General features: G+C 36.9%; 2 protein-coding genes across 4 annotated transcripts in view; one reads left to right on the top strand and one right to left on the bottom strand.

The window, feature by feature from the left end:
* The first annotated feature begins 996 nt into the window (after positions 1 to 996).
* LOC113438506 (solute carrier family 71 member 2-like) overlaps positions 997 to 12,420 on the top strand; it is a 127,359-nt gene continuing 115,935 nt past the window's right edge. Inside the window, exons 1-2 of the mRNA XM_026703920.2 lie at positions 997 to 1,134; positions 8,435 to 8,511. Of these exons, the coding sequence (XP_026559705.1) occupies positions 8,491 to 8,511 (21 nt within the window). The 5' untranslated portion in view covers positions 997 to 1,134; positions 8,435 to 8,490. The remainder of the gene's footprint in view (positions 1,135 to 8,434; positions 8,512 to 12,420) is intronic.
* Positions 7,971 to 12,420, bottom strand: part of LOC113438507 (kelch domain-containing protein 3-like) — a 68,517-nt gene continuing 64,067 nt past the window's right edge. For 2 of the 3 annotated variants that reach the window (XM_026703921.2, XM_087926845.1), the window contains 2 exons: positions 11,688 to 11,792; positions 7,971 to 8,345 (listed from right to left, as the gene is read on the bottom strand). In XM_026703921.2, coding sequence (XP_026559706.2) covers positions 8,241 to 8,345; positions 11,688 to 11,792 — 210 coding nt within the window. In that variant the 3' untranslated portion in view covers positions 7,971 to 8,240. Of the gene's footprint in view, positions 8,346 to 11,645; positions 11,793 to 12,420 lie in introns of all 3 variants that reach the window. The other variant, XM_087926844.1, reaches the window with a different exon arrangement.

Genomic DNA, 12,420 nt, shown 5'->3' with positions numbered 1-12,420 from the left:
TTCTAGGAGGGGGGTGGGTTTTAACTTCCCACACAACCAAACTGAATTCAGAGCACACCAAGAGCTCCACAGAACGATGATTCCTGCTCATTGAAAATCTACCAATTGGCTCCTATGGCTATTGTTCTTTTTAAGTATCATAAAGATATAATTTTAGTTGTTGTCTGTGTCTCTTTGAGGACTTGCCAGTTGTTTGTTTGTTTATGTATTTGCAAATTTAGTTCCTTCAGAGAGCCCTGGATAAAGAATCCACGGAGTACCAAAAGTGAAATCAAGCAGAATCCTAGACTAAACTGTATTTTTGCCCACCCAACTATAGTATCCTATACTTATTATACATGTCTGAAGTTTTGAAAATAGCTGACATCTTGCTAGGAGGGAAATTATGTGAGGGAAGGTAGAAGTTAAAAAAAAAAGGTAAAACCAATCCATTAACAATTCCCCAAAGCTTCCCACTCCCATGATGACATTCGCTGCTACATTAAAATAACCCTGTAACTTGTGAAGGTGGCATGACAGCATGCCAGGGAATTTTCAACCAGACGCAGGAATGAAAGAGGATGAGTTCTAAAGCATGTATCTATGAAAGCATAAACTTCAGGAACACAATACTGAAATTGATTGAAAAGATGGAAGCTTCCTTGGGGCCGGTGTGTAATGGCCTGGGAACAGGAGGAATGGGGTGGGAGAGGCCCAAATTTTCTATGCTAGGAAAACAAGAAATGAGAAGGGAAACAGAAACTCAGCAGGAGATTCTTGGAAACTTTGCGATTCAAAAGGAAAGTGAAGTGGAAACAAATTTTGCAGCATTTTCTAATAAACTAGAACAGAGTCAGAGATATATTGACTCAGCTTCTAAAAACAAATGACAACATGAGAACAGGAAGACAGGCTCAAAGTGATGCAAAACATTCCACTTGAACTACGCCAAATTGAGGCAAGTTGGTAAAGCAAGGAGCTAATGTGTATCAGCTGGAAGGCAGCTTTGAAATGGGAATAATATCAGCTTTAGTAGGAGCTGTGGTGGCACAGTGATTAGAATGCAGTGCTGCAGGCTAATTCTGCTAACTGCCAGAAGTTCAGCAGTTTGATTCTCATCGGCTCAAGCTTGAGTCAGCCTTCCAGCCTCCCGAGGTGAGTAAAATCAAGACCCAGATTGTTGGGGGCATATGCTGACCCTCTAAACCACTTAGAGAGGGCTGTAAAGCAATGAAGTGATATATAAGTCTAAGTGCTATTGTTTTTTTCTATTTGTGATGTTGTAGATAATATTGGAAAACAATTTTACAATTGGGCATTCCAAATTTTAAAAAAGATCTCTATACAGGTACTTGACAGCTTATAACTTCATTAAGTTAGAGCAGCACTGAAAAAAGAGCCTTATGATCATTTTTCATACTTACAACTGTTGCAACATCCCCATGGTCACATGATCAAAATTCAGATACTTGGCAACTGGCATATATCTATGAGAGATGCATTGTCCCAGGGTAATGTGATCATTTTTGTGACTTATGACAAGCAGCATCAATGGGGAAGTCACTGTCCACTATCCAAGGTATTCTGGTTCCTATTCTACATTGCTGTTTTGGTTCTGGTGGAATGGCAACTTCTGTTCCTGCTGTATTTGGGGTGTGGAGGCCCTTTTTTAAAAAAAGCAGTTGGTGGACCAGTCAACTGGTTGACCTAGTTTATTTACAGATTGGTTGAAGAGGTACAATGGGATGCCAGATTTTTTTACTCTCAGGAACCAGTTGAAAGTAGCTGATTTCTTTTCCCGCTTGTCTGTTCGTACTTAGTCTGCAGTGTAAAAAACTGATAGAAAGCTGTGTGTATGAACCTTCTGCCTAGCACCTGGATATTCCCTAATAGCAAATCTGCAAAGACCCAAACATACCCAGATAAGGATGTGTTGTAATGACGAGGCAGTCGAGTTGTTTGATCATGAACAACTGAATTATGATGATGATCTTTATTGGAGTATAGTCTTGCATTTATATACATTTTTAGTTATCCTCCATCATTGGTTAACTTTGGTTACTGCTTAACTTTCATTACTGTTTAGTACAGTAATCCATACAATTAATTATCTCTAGTTAAAGTCTAACATCTGTCTACTTCCCCTCTCTAATCCTCCTTTATCCATAGATTAGTGACTGTTTGCCTGAGTTGTATTTGCTTGGAAACATCCTTTATCTGAGGTTTGCCATCCGAGATTGGAACATTCCTGCAATTACAACTCTACAAGGATGTCCTTGGCACTTGGCCCAAGGACCAAGCTCAGGGGAGAAGACATAATTTTTAAAAGAGCTGTCCAATTTTGGCAACTTTAAGATTTGTGGACTTCAATTCCCAATGAGGCTGGCTGAGGAATTCTGGGAGTTGAAGTTCACAGATTTCAAAGTTGCTAAGGTTGGAAGCTCCTGGTGTAGATCACTGAGATGTTCCTTTGAACAGGCTGAGGATGTTGTCTGCTATTTTGAAGGAGTCTCTGGAGGCAGAATGGGCATGGGTTTGGGTAACATTTCTCTTCTGTTTCTCTCTGTACTTAAAATACTGTGTACTTTAAATCATATAGCAGATAATCTTTTGTTGCAACACCTGTGTTCCTTGAATATGGCATTGCCTTTAATCCTAGCAGCATATCTTGGCTTGTCTAGCCACTTCTGCCTATTGACTAGTCTGTCTCTGGCTTAACACATATAGTTGTAAAAGTAATTGGTATTGACTCTTGAACTTCTATAGTTTGGCTGAATTCCTTTTCCTGTAGCCACTGGTCTGCGAAGATAGTTTGGTTACTCTTTATAAAAGGCACAAATATAGTTTCAACTTACCAATACATTTTTTATCTATTACCCTTTTGGATAAACATAGTGACCTGCAGGCTGAAACTGGATATAAGGCTAAATAAAATAATTTCTCAATATAAGCTTTCAACAACTTATACTCGTCAGCTATTCCTCAGCTGGGTAAACTCAAATCATCACAAGGTGGTAATTATAAGTAATACTTGGCTCATAACCATTTGAACTTATAATGGTGCTGGAAACAGTAACTTATGATTGGTCCTCACCCTTATATCCATTGCAGCATCCCTACAGTCACATAATCACAATTTGGGACACTTGCGGCATCCTCTGGTCACATGATCATCATTTATGAACTTCTCAGGAGGCCTCTGGCAAGGAAGGTCAATGAGGGATGCAAATCTGCTTAACAACCGCTTGACTCACTTAACAACTATGGTGATTCACTTAAAGATTGTGGTAAAAACAAGGTCATAAAATGCAGTGTCACTCATTTAAAGACTGCATCACTTAGTGACAGAAGTTCTGATCTCATTTAAGATGGTAAATCAAGGGCTACCTGTAAGGAAAAAAAAACTCTGACTCTTTAGTGCCACTGAGTGGTAGATAAGTTGATAAGCCAACTGGTTGACAGATCTATAACCAGTTTGGATAAATTGTGTTGCTGTGTCTGACAGACGAATACTTCCATCATAAACCCTTTCTTAATTTAACTCCCAGAATTCCTCAATCAACCCCACCCTGGAAGTAGAAGTCCACAAGTCTCAAACTTGCAAGAACACCTGCAGCATACATCCAGATGACCACAATGCTGAAATTAAGAGACACAAATCTTTTGCTGCCTTTTAGGGTTAAGTTGATCAAGTGAGAGTCCTTTGGAGAAAATAGAAAAAGTATTGGACCAGTATATATTACCTGTTAGCTCTTTGATGAGACCAGAGCAGGAATAAACTCCACAGGAGGCTAAACACTACTTTTATTTAGATTGACTATAGTGACGTGAGCTTGTCAGTCTGATTGTGCTCTCACCACTCTGCTTTTATAACCATATGAATTAGGAAGGTGTCTCTCTGAGATGTTTGTGCATGCTTTCTATATGTGCCAGACCTAATCTATACGCTTCTTCTTTCTCTCAAGGCCATCCTCTTTATTCTCTGTGGTACCATCCAACAGACATTGTATATGGAGATTACTGACTGCTATTCCCATGGTTACTGACATTTGAATTTCACCCACAAAAAAAGGCCAATTGCTAATCTTACAGTGTTTCATGGAGGAGTTGTACTGATGACACTACAGTATGGACCTGTTCCAGAAGCATGTCATGCTACGGAGATAGCACAGTTTAGGCTGATATTATCTCCTCTTTACTCTGGGACAGTAGCAAAGCATTGTGAAGCCTCTATGTGAATGAACTCCCATAAAGAGTGAAGCTAATAAATACATTACTGTATTCAGAGAAAGACCCAGAAAAATATAAGAAATGTTACTTTTGTTGTAAAAAAAATAATGAATAGACTGGCTTGGATATCATTTAAGGAAAGACTGCTGGAACAGGATGGAAAAAGCTATGCGAGAATCAAAAATGGGTAAAGCTGTGTTATAATGACTTAGAGGAGGGGATAGAAGGGGAACTCATCAAATTAGCAGATGACACCAAGCTGGCAGGAATAGCCAATGCTCCAGAAGATAGGCTCAAGATACAAGAAGGATCTTGAAAGACTTGAACCCTGAGCCCTATCTAACAAAATGCAATTCAGTGTAGAGAAAAGTAAGGTTTTACATTTAGGCAAGAAAAACCAAATGCAAATGTACAGAATAGTCAGTCCCTGGCTCAACAGTTGTAACTGTGAGATGGATCTTGGAGTCCTAATGGACAATCACTTAAATATGAACCAGCAGTATGCTGCAGCTGCCAAAAAAAGTGGCAACAAATCGTAGGCTGCATTAATAGAGAGGTAGAATCAAGATCACGTAAAGTGTTAATACCACCTTATAATGCCTTGGCAAGACCACACTTGGAATATTGCATCCAGTTTTGGTCACCACAATATAAAAAAGATGTTGAAATTCTAGAAAGAGTGCAGACCACAGCAAAGTTCTGCTTTGCTGACATGGATCCAATTTCAACTGGGCCACTGTGTATTGCATTTGTTTGCTTGTTTTTAAAGCATAGTGGTTGCTTTATATTGGCCAGGTGAGCCTATGCAAAAGGTAATTAGCACATACATTATAGGAGGTGAATCAACATACTGTGGCTTCTTGCAAGCTGTCACTTCATTGGTGTTGTACCAGAACGTAAGTGCTTGACACTAGAACTCAGGATGTCTTATGAACATAATGTATGCTGAGTTCCTTTGATGTTAAATCAACAGTTTATTTAATTTAATTATGTTGCCAGTGGCCAACTATCATTTGAGACAGAACCTGTGCATGGTTGTATTCAATGCTGCAATATAATTCATGTTTCTATGGACAATTACACTATAGGCATATAGCTCCTGTTGAATGATTGAAAGCATATGAAACTCTTGGAGGAAATCTCTCAAACATGACTATCCAACATACTGCACAATACTCTATGCCAGTGTTTCTCAACCTTGACTGGAAGACATCTGGACTTCAACCCCCAGAATTCCCCAGCCAGCCCTACTGGGAGTTGAAGTCTAGATGTAGTAAAGTTGCCAAGGTTGAGACACACTGCTCTATGCTCAGGTCAAACAGTCCTGTTAGGTCCTGAATGAACTAAAAAAGGTTACCTCCTAATTTATCACTTGCAGCATAAAAATAGAAACACAGAGCTGGCTAACCACTCAAGCATACAATAACTTAATTTCATGAGCTCACAGCCCTTGGAAATATGGGGGAAGTTTAGGAACAAATGAAGATGAGCCCCAGATTTAACACAGCTTTTGCCAACATTTGTTTTGGGGGTGTTTCAGATCCTAAGTTTGCTTCTTTTTTTTTTTTTTTTAATAAAGAAAGGTATCAATACAGTCCTTGATATACAAGCCCAACATTTCTGTTGCTAAATGTTATGTATATCTAAATAACGTAGTTGGGTTGACAATATATAAACTACAAATATATATGTTTGTAGCTTTAAGGAAAAATACTGTAATGTACTATGCTGTGTTCTGGTTGGTTAATTATGCTACAAGTTGCCATAAAGAGGGAGCTATAGATCATGGTTTAATTCTCTTTCTCTTTTTCACTGATGATCTCTCTTGATACCGATATTGACTGATTACAGACCGATACTGACTAACCCTGTTTATTTTGATATTCTGTTGATATCGAAGGTTATTTGTTGTATTATGGTTTGATATTTGTCTGCTGTAAGATATGGAACCAGTAAGACGACTTTATAACTAGATGTAAGAAGACTTTATAACTGGATATTTCTGGATTGTTAAAAATGTGTATGACATGGACAGTTTATTGGACTGTGCTATTTCTTCAAGTAAACATTAATACAACTTGTTCAACTCTGTGTGGCTGTATATTTCTTCATAACTGTTTTCATAAACTGTTTTCTGTGTGCATATCCTTTTTATACAAAGGTTACTCTGCACATATCCTAACACTAAGCAAGACAGTTAATAAATGAATTTTACCCCATTTTATGATCTTTCTTGCTACAGTTGTTAAATGGAACACTGAAGTTGTAAGGTTAATGATATGGCTGTTGAGTTGAGTTTCCCCATTGACTTTGTCAGGTCACAAAAACGATCACATGATTCCAGGACACTGCAACTGTCATAAATATCAATCACTTGTCAAGCCTCTGAATTTTGTTAATGTGACCATGGGAATGCTACAATGGTCGTAAGTATGAAAAACAGTCATTAGTCACTTTTTTCAGTGCCATTGTAACTTTGAACGGTTACTAAATGAACTGTTGTAGCTCAAACTATCTGCAAATATTGGCTTTTTTTGTTTGCCAATTTTATACTGAGATTTCCCAGGATTCGAGCAACATGATGCTAAAGCCAAAACTGAATAAAGATCTGCTTGATAGAGAAAGAAGGAGGGGGGCTAAGTGCTATGGCAACCATTTTTCATGCTAGCTGGAATTTGGTGTATTCATACATATCCAAGGAAAGTCTTTCTAGCTATAGCTTTTTGGAGCTCAATATAGAATACTGATGAGGTGGCATTCTTTTCTTTTTTTTGAAATTATGTTTATGTTGAGATTTGAGGTAAATCAAGCAATCTATCAAATCCTAGGAGGAGGAGGAGGAAAGGGTGCAGGAGGAGGAGGAGGAGAAAGAGGAAGTAGTAAAGAGGAGGAGGAGGAGAAAGAGGAGGGAGGAGGAGGACGAGAAACAAAAAATAGTAGTAATACTTTGGGGGGGGGGTGTTTATGTTTTAGTTGTTGAAAGGGGAAGACATTTATTCCAAAAGAGATAGGTATCTATTCCACCCCTTCTGAGCAATTTGAACACCATAGTGAGGCTGTGCAGTGCCAAAGCTGCATCTTTAAGGTGCTATAGACAGATGATTCATTCATGTTCTAAAGTGGAGATTAAATTTGAAATATTCTCCAGCCTTATCTTTCTTTCATCTATGGGTTCGTCTTTTACACTGTTTAGAAGATTTTTGAAGCTGGAGTCAAGCCACTATGAGTCCAGTGAAGGAACTACAGATACAGGAAAGTCAAGGTGACTGACTGAAGGACACATTTAGCCACTAAATTTTGTCACAGCATTATATCTTTAATTTCAACTTTCAGCTGCAAAACAGGAAAGCAGTACATTTTCATCAGTTGATCAATGTGATGATAAAATAATAAGGATGTATTTACTAATTTTGCAGCATTAGAGATATCTCAATGGGATTGACATCTGAATAGTCATATATGGGGGAGGGGAAGTGAGTTGTTATATACTATTAAGAATTGAACCCTAATATCCATTTTTTTTCCCCTAAGCCAAAATGTTGCTTACCATTACTTTGATAATCACAAATGTGGCTATTAAAGAATGATAGCATATTCTTTAGACACATCTTAAAAGAAAAAATAGGAGCATCAGCAGGAAAGACAAACTGGAAGCCATGATTGAGCTGCTGAATTTCCTTCCCCTTTTAAGTATGCTGCATGTGCCTCTAGCCTTGGGAACGGAAATAACACGATCCAAACTTTTACAAAACGCATAAGCGGTATTTCAGTATATATATCCTACTCATTATTCAACATCTCAGGCACTCTCATCTACATATTTGTTTTTTTTACATATCTGTATCAAAAATTTATAATGTATTTAAAAGCAAGTGGGAATTCAGTGGAACCAGAATCCTAGGATTGAATGAACCTCAGCAAGATCGAGCTTTAATTGGTAGTGTAGCAGGATCTTTGTCCCAGTGTACATAACAGCTCATCCTTTTGAAACAACACTGTGTTGTGTGATCAGGCTTCATTCAGCAAATGATTCACATTCCTTTGAGTTGTTGCATTACAGAAATGAGTTGCTGATTGCAGTGCTGAACACTTTGCTGTTCATCTCTCAGCCTTTCCTGATCTTGAAGAATTGCTTCCTGTTGGAGAAAAGTCAGAAGGCACAATAGATTAAAATTCTGAACCACAAGACAAGTGCAAAGCATAAAAATAACCATCTCTCTTCCAGAGCCTTTTCATAAAGTTTTTCGGTTCCAGAATCTGAGCAGGTGTTATACAATCTTCATGAGCAAATTATTGTTTTGGGTAAGTAAAATACATGTTTTAAAATCTCTAACCACCCTGTCCAGAGGGAAATAAAATCACGTGAAGCTTTTCTTCAGAAATTTATTTACTGCATCGTGTTAAGCAATGACTCATTTTAATCATGATTTGTTACATAAACCATCATTCATTTGGTTAAGATGACAATTGGTGGTGGGAAACTTCCAAACTCCTTTTGTATGATCCACCTTGGACTATTGCCTTTATTTTGTCTTGGTTAAAAAACAAAATGCATGAAAACTATAATTTGGATGCTCTGAAATATGTATAGCAATTTAAGGACTCTCAAGTTCCTTCCCTCCCCGAAATTATGGGAAAAAACATTCACAGATCTGCTCACATATTTGCCAAAGCTTTCTGATTTGCATCAGTGTTTCATCTACTGTGACCTTCATACAGCTCTAATGTAGGCTCTGGATACCAAAAGATTTGCCTCTTTCCTCCATTCAGCATAAACTCTACTTTACTAACCACAATGGCTTAATTTGTATAATATGTGAAAGAAAGAAAAAAGCAAGCAACCAAAACACATAATATGAAATAGATCAGGTCATTTCCCCCACCGAAATGGTACCTATTTTATCTATTCGCATAGAACATGTTCTCAAAGTGTTAGGTGGGCAGAAGCTGAGGCAAATGACAGGAGCTCACTCCAATACTCAGCACTAGGACTCGAACCACAGGAGCAGAAACCATCTCCAGCATCATTAAGCCACTAAATCACCAGATCTTTTGGGTTGGACTGAGAGAGAGTGACTGACAAAGTCACTCAGTCATTTTCACACCTAAGGTGGGACTAGAAATACAGTCTTGTGGTTTCTAGCCTGGTGCTTCAACCCCTAGAACAAAGGATTTGTAATAACAAAGAGAAAACTGTAACAGATTTTTCTGTAATGTTAAGTATGGAATTGGTTTAATATTCACCAGAGTTTTAAGTTGATCAGTATAGTGTGCACATATAGAGCATTAGCCTAAAAAATGCCTTGATCCATCTACTGTTTCATTTAGCTAGTTGAGGCAGTGGATGGCGTAAGAGGTTTTATTTGCTTTGTATATGATTTTGCCAGAAGTGAATGCTCACCATGGGAATTTTTAGAACTAAAAATTGGTAATTAAAATGGACTTATAGAGAAATAAATGCTATTTATTGCTCCAATGAAAATCTGTTGTTGGCTTGAAACATTTCACAGAAAAAAATGTATGTGCACATAAGACACATATATACATATTAAAAACTGGAAGTTATAGAAAATTATGCTCTGAAAACAATTTAATGCTGCTTAATTAGATCTAGAGATATGAGAATCATCATTATATTATTATTATTATTACATCACTTCTTCACACGGTGACAAAAAATAAGGATCTTGCACTTAGTTGAACTCCATTGTCTGTCTCTCTTTCAGAGCTGATTTATGTTTGATCAGTTTGACAATAGTTAGTTGAAAAACATAAATCACCAGTTACACGACAAGCGAGTGTGCTTTAACTAAATAATTTTATGAAAAATTATTGTTACTGATCTCAGTTGCAGTCTTCCAGATTAATTAACTAACTTTACTAACACAGGACTGCACACCAATACTAGGAAAAAAGATTAATGTAGGCATTAATGATTTTCCTGGGTGATAAAATTATGTGGACAATAAAACTACTGGAATGGGAAGAGGAAAAGCAGGAGGGGTGACACAAGATATATTCTGATTATTTGAATCCTTTTGTATGTTAGCTCCATTTTTCTGAGATGCAACTGCTGCCCAGTAGCTATGTGATAAAAAGGTATAACACAATATTTGTTGTTTTTAATAAATAAACATGTAGTCCACACCAAACCAAGGTATCATAACTTTGGAAAAGTAGTGGGTACTAAAAGGATCATGTACTTTGGGGGAGAAGGAAAGCAGGACAACATTATGCAAGGCCATGTCAAACATACATGACCCAAGGATTCAATTTTTGGGTGGGAGTGTTGTTGTTTTAAAGAAGGAAAGCACTCAGGCTTTTCAGAGTTGAACTTCAAAATGGCACAAAGCATTGCTGCTGATTTACATGGAATTGAAATATTGTGATGCAGCTAGAAGTGATTCTGGTGAGAGGAAAATGAGGTTTGAGAATTTTATTAAGGCTTAAGCTGTGGTAGATCACCTTTACTTTAAAATGTAATAATTGTTTGTGATACACTTTTATAGTTATGATGAAAAATTGATATTGTATTTAGAAAAGGCAAAAATGGAAAATAGACTTAGGGTTATACTTGAAATTTGGGACTACTAGATGTATATTAAATTTTAAAATCTTTTCACTTATAAACTAGGGCTGAGATGTACCTTCACAGACTCAACTGACAGCTTTCCATAGGGCATGGTATAGTTTTAAGATCTTTTCTCTCTGCTCACTTCATGTCCACCCCTGGAATCAAACTCCGGAAAACTATTTTAAAGCTGTATAATTAAAAAAGACTGGAAAATTTAGCTCCACTCTTCCAGTTTGCATCCAAAATAGATTCCCCAGCCCAACTCAATACACGAATGGAACAAACTGGCAATTTAATATTCCCCTAGTGAATATCCATGTATTTAAATATTTTAGCTGTCCAATAACTGAATGTGTTCTGGCCAGATTGCAACACTGCTTAACAATAGTGAAATCATAAAAATGATATAAACAATATTATTGTTGAATATATTATGCAGAAAATACCAAATCTCTTTCTCTCACCCCACTCTCACCAAAATTTGTGGTTTAGACTAAAACAAAGCTTTTTTAAGGTAGGACTACATGCTACAACTTCCATAGGAGCAGAGATTTTCTGAGTGTTGTCTTCATAGATCCTTCAAGGATACCATTGCAATTTGGCCAAAATTATTTAATCTAGAAGGCACTAAGAGTCCTGTTCAAAGTCACTGAACAGAAAGAAAAATATTATTTCTGAAAACGCTATTTATCTTAACTTTCCCAAGCTCCAGCAAATGCAGCAGCTTTATCAAACTGGTTTTAGTTTTGAAACATGGGTACTTTATTTATCTTACAGGGCTGAAATTTTGTTCCAGGGAGTTGTTTTATGTTGAACATCAAAAGCAACTCAAGGGAAAGAGGATAAGGAAATGTTGGGAAACTTGCCAGTCTCTACCCTTCTCTTGAGTTTTGTAAATATTTACTCTCAGTTTGAAGAGTTCCTCTTTTTCCTTGTCATTCTCCTCAGCTCTGGCTTTGAGCCATGCTTCATTTTGGACTTTGTGTTTTTCTAGCATCACTTGTAGTTCCTGAGTTAAAGAAAAAAAAATCTTTATTAGAAAGTTAAGAATATTTACCACAGTCTACCAACTACATAAATACACCATCTAATTCACATTGGTTTCCAAGCTTTATTAGAAATTATAACAAGTGAAGGCTATCTAAATGAATGCAGCTGTAAGTAGTGCTAAACAAATGCTACGTAGTCGCTTTATCCTCCCTAACTGGCTCCACTAGTTTGTCTCAGTTGTTTTACTCTAGTCAAAGATAGGAAGCTCAAGACTTTAAAAAGGATCCAAGAGTGATTTATCCAAACAATTGTTAGCTAAGACTGTTAAAAACATTCTTTTATCCCTCCCACATTTGCACAGCTGATTATTGGAGTGTAGCAAAAGAATGGCAGATACAAATTTTTTTTTGATATGTCTTGTGAATTCTTTGACACTTAAAGATCAATACTGCCTGGCAGTAGCCATTCACCAGTCCAGACACCAAATTCTATTCCTTGCATGTGCTATAATATGACCTTTTTAAGTTTGTAATTTTCCTTTATTAATATGTATTTTTTGTAATTTTAATGTTATATTGAAATATTTTTAAATATAATGTTTCTCTCTCTTTCTAGTACTGTATTTTCCTTCTCAGTTCTTTGGGGTT

This window comes from Pseudonaja textilis, chromosome 2 (assembly GCF_049901715.1).
Source record: "Pseudonaja textilis isolate UNSWEBS1 chromosome 2, rPseTex1.2, whole genome shotgun sequence".
Taxonomy (NCBI): domain Eukaryota; kingdom Metazoa; phylum Chordata; class Lepidosauria; order Squamata; family Elapidae; genus Pseudonaja; species Pseudonaja textilis.
This window is presented reverse-complemented; position numbering and strand designations above follow the sequence as displayed.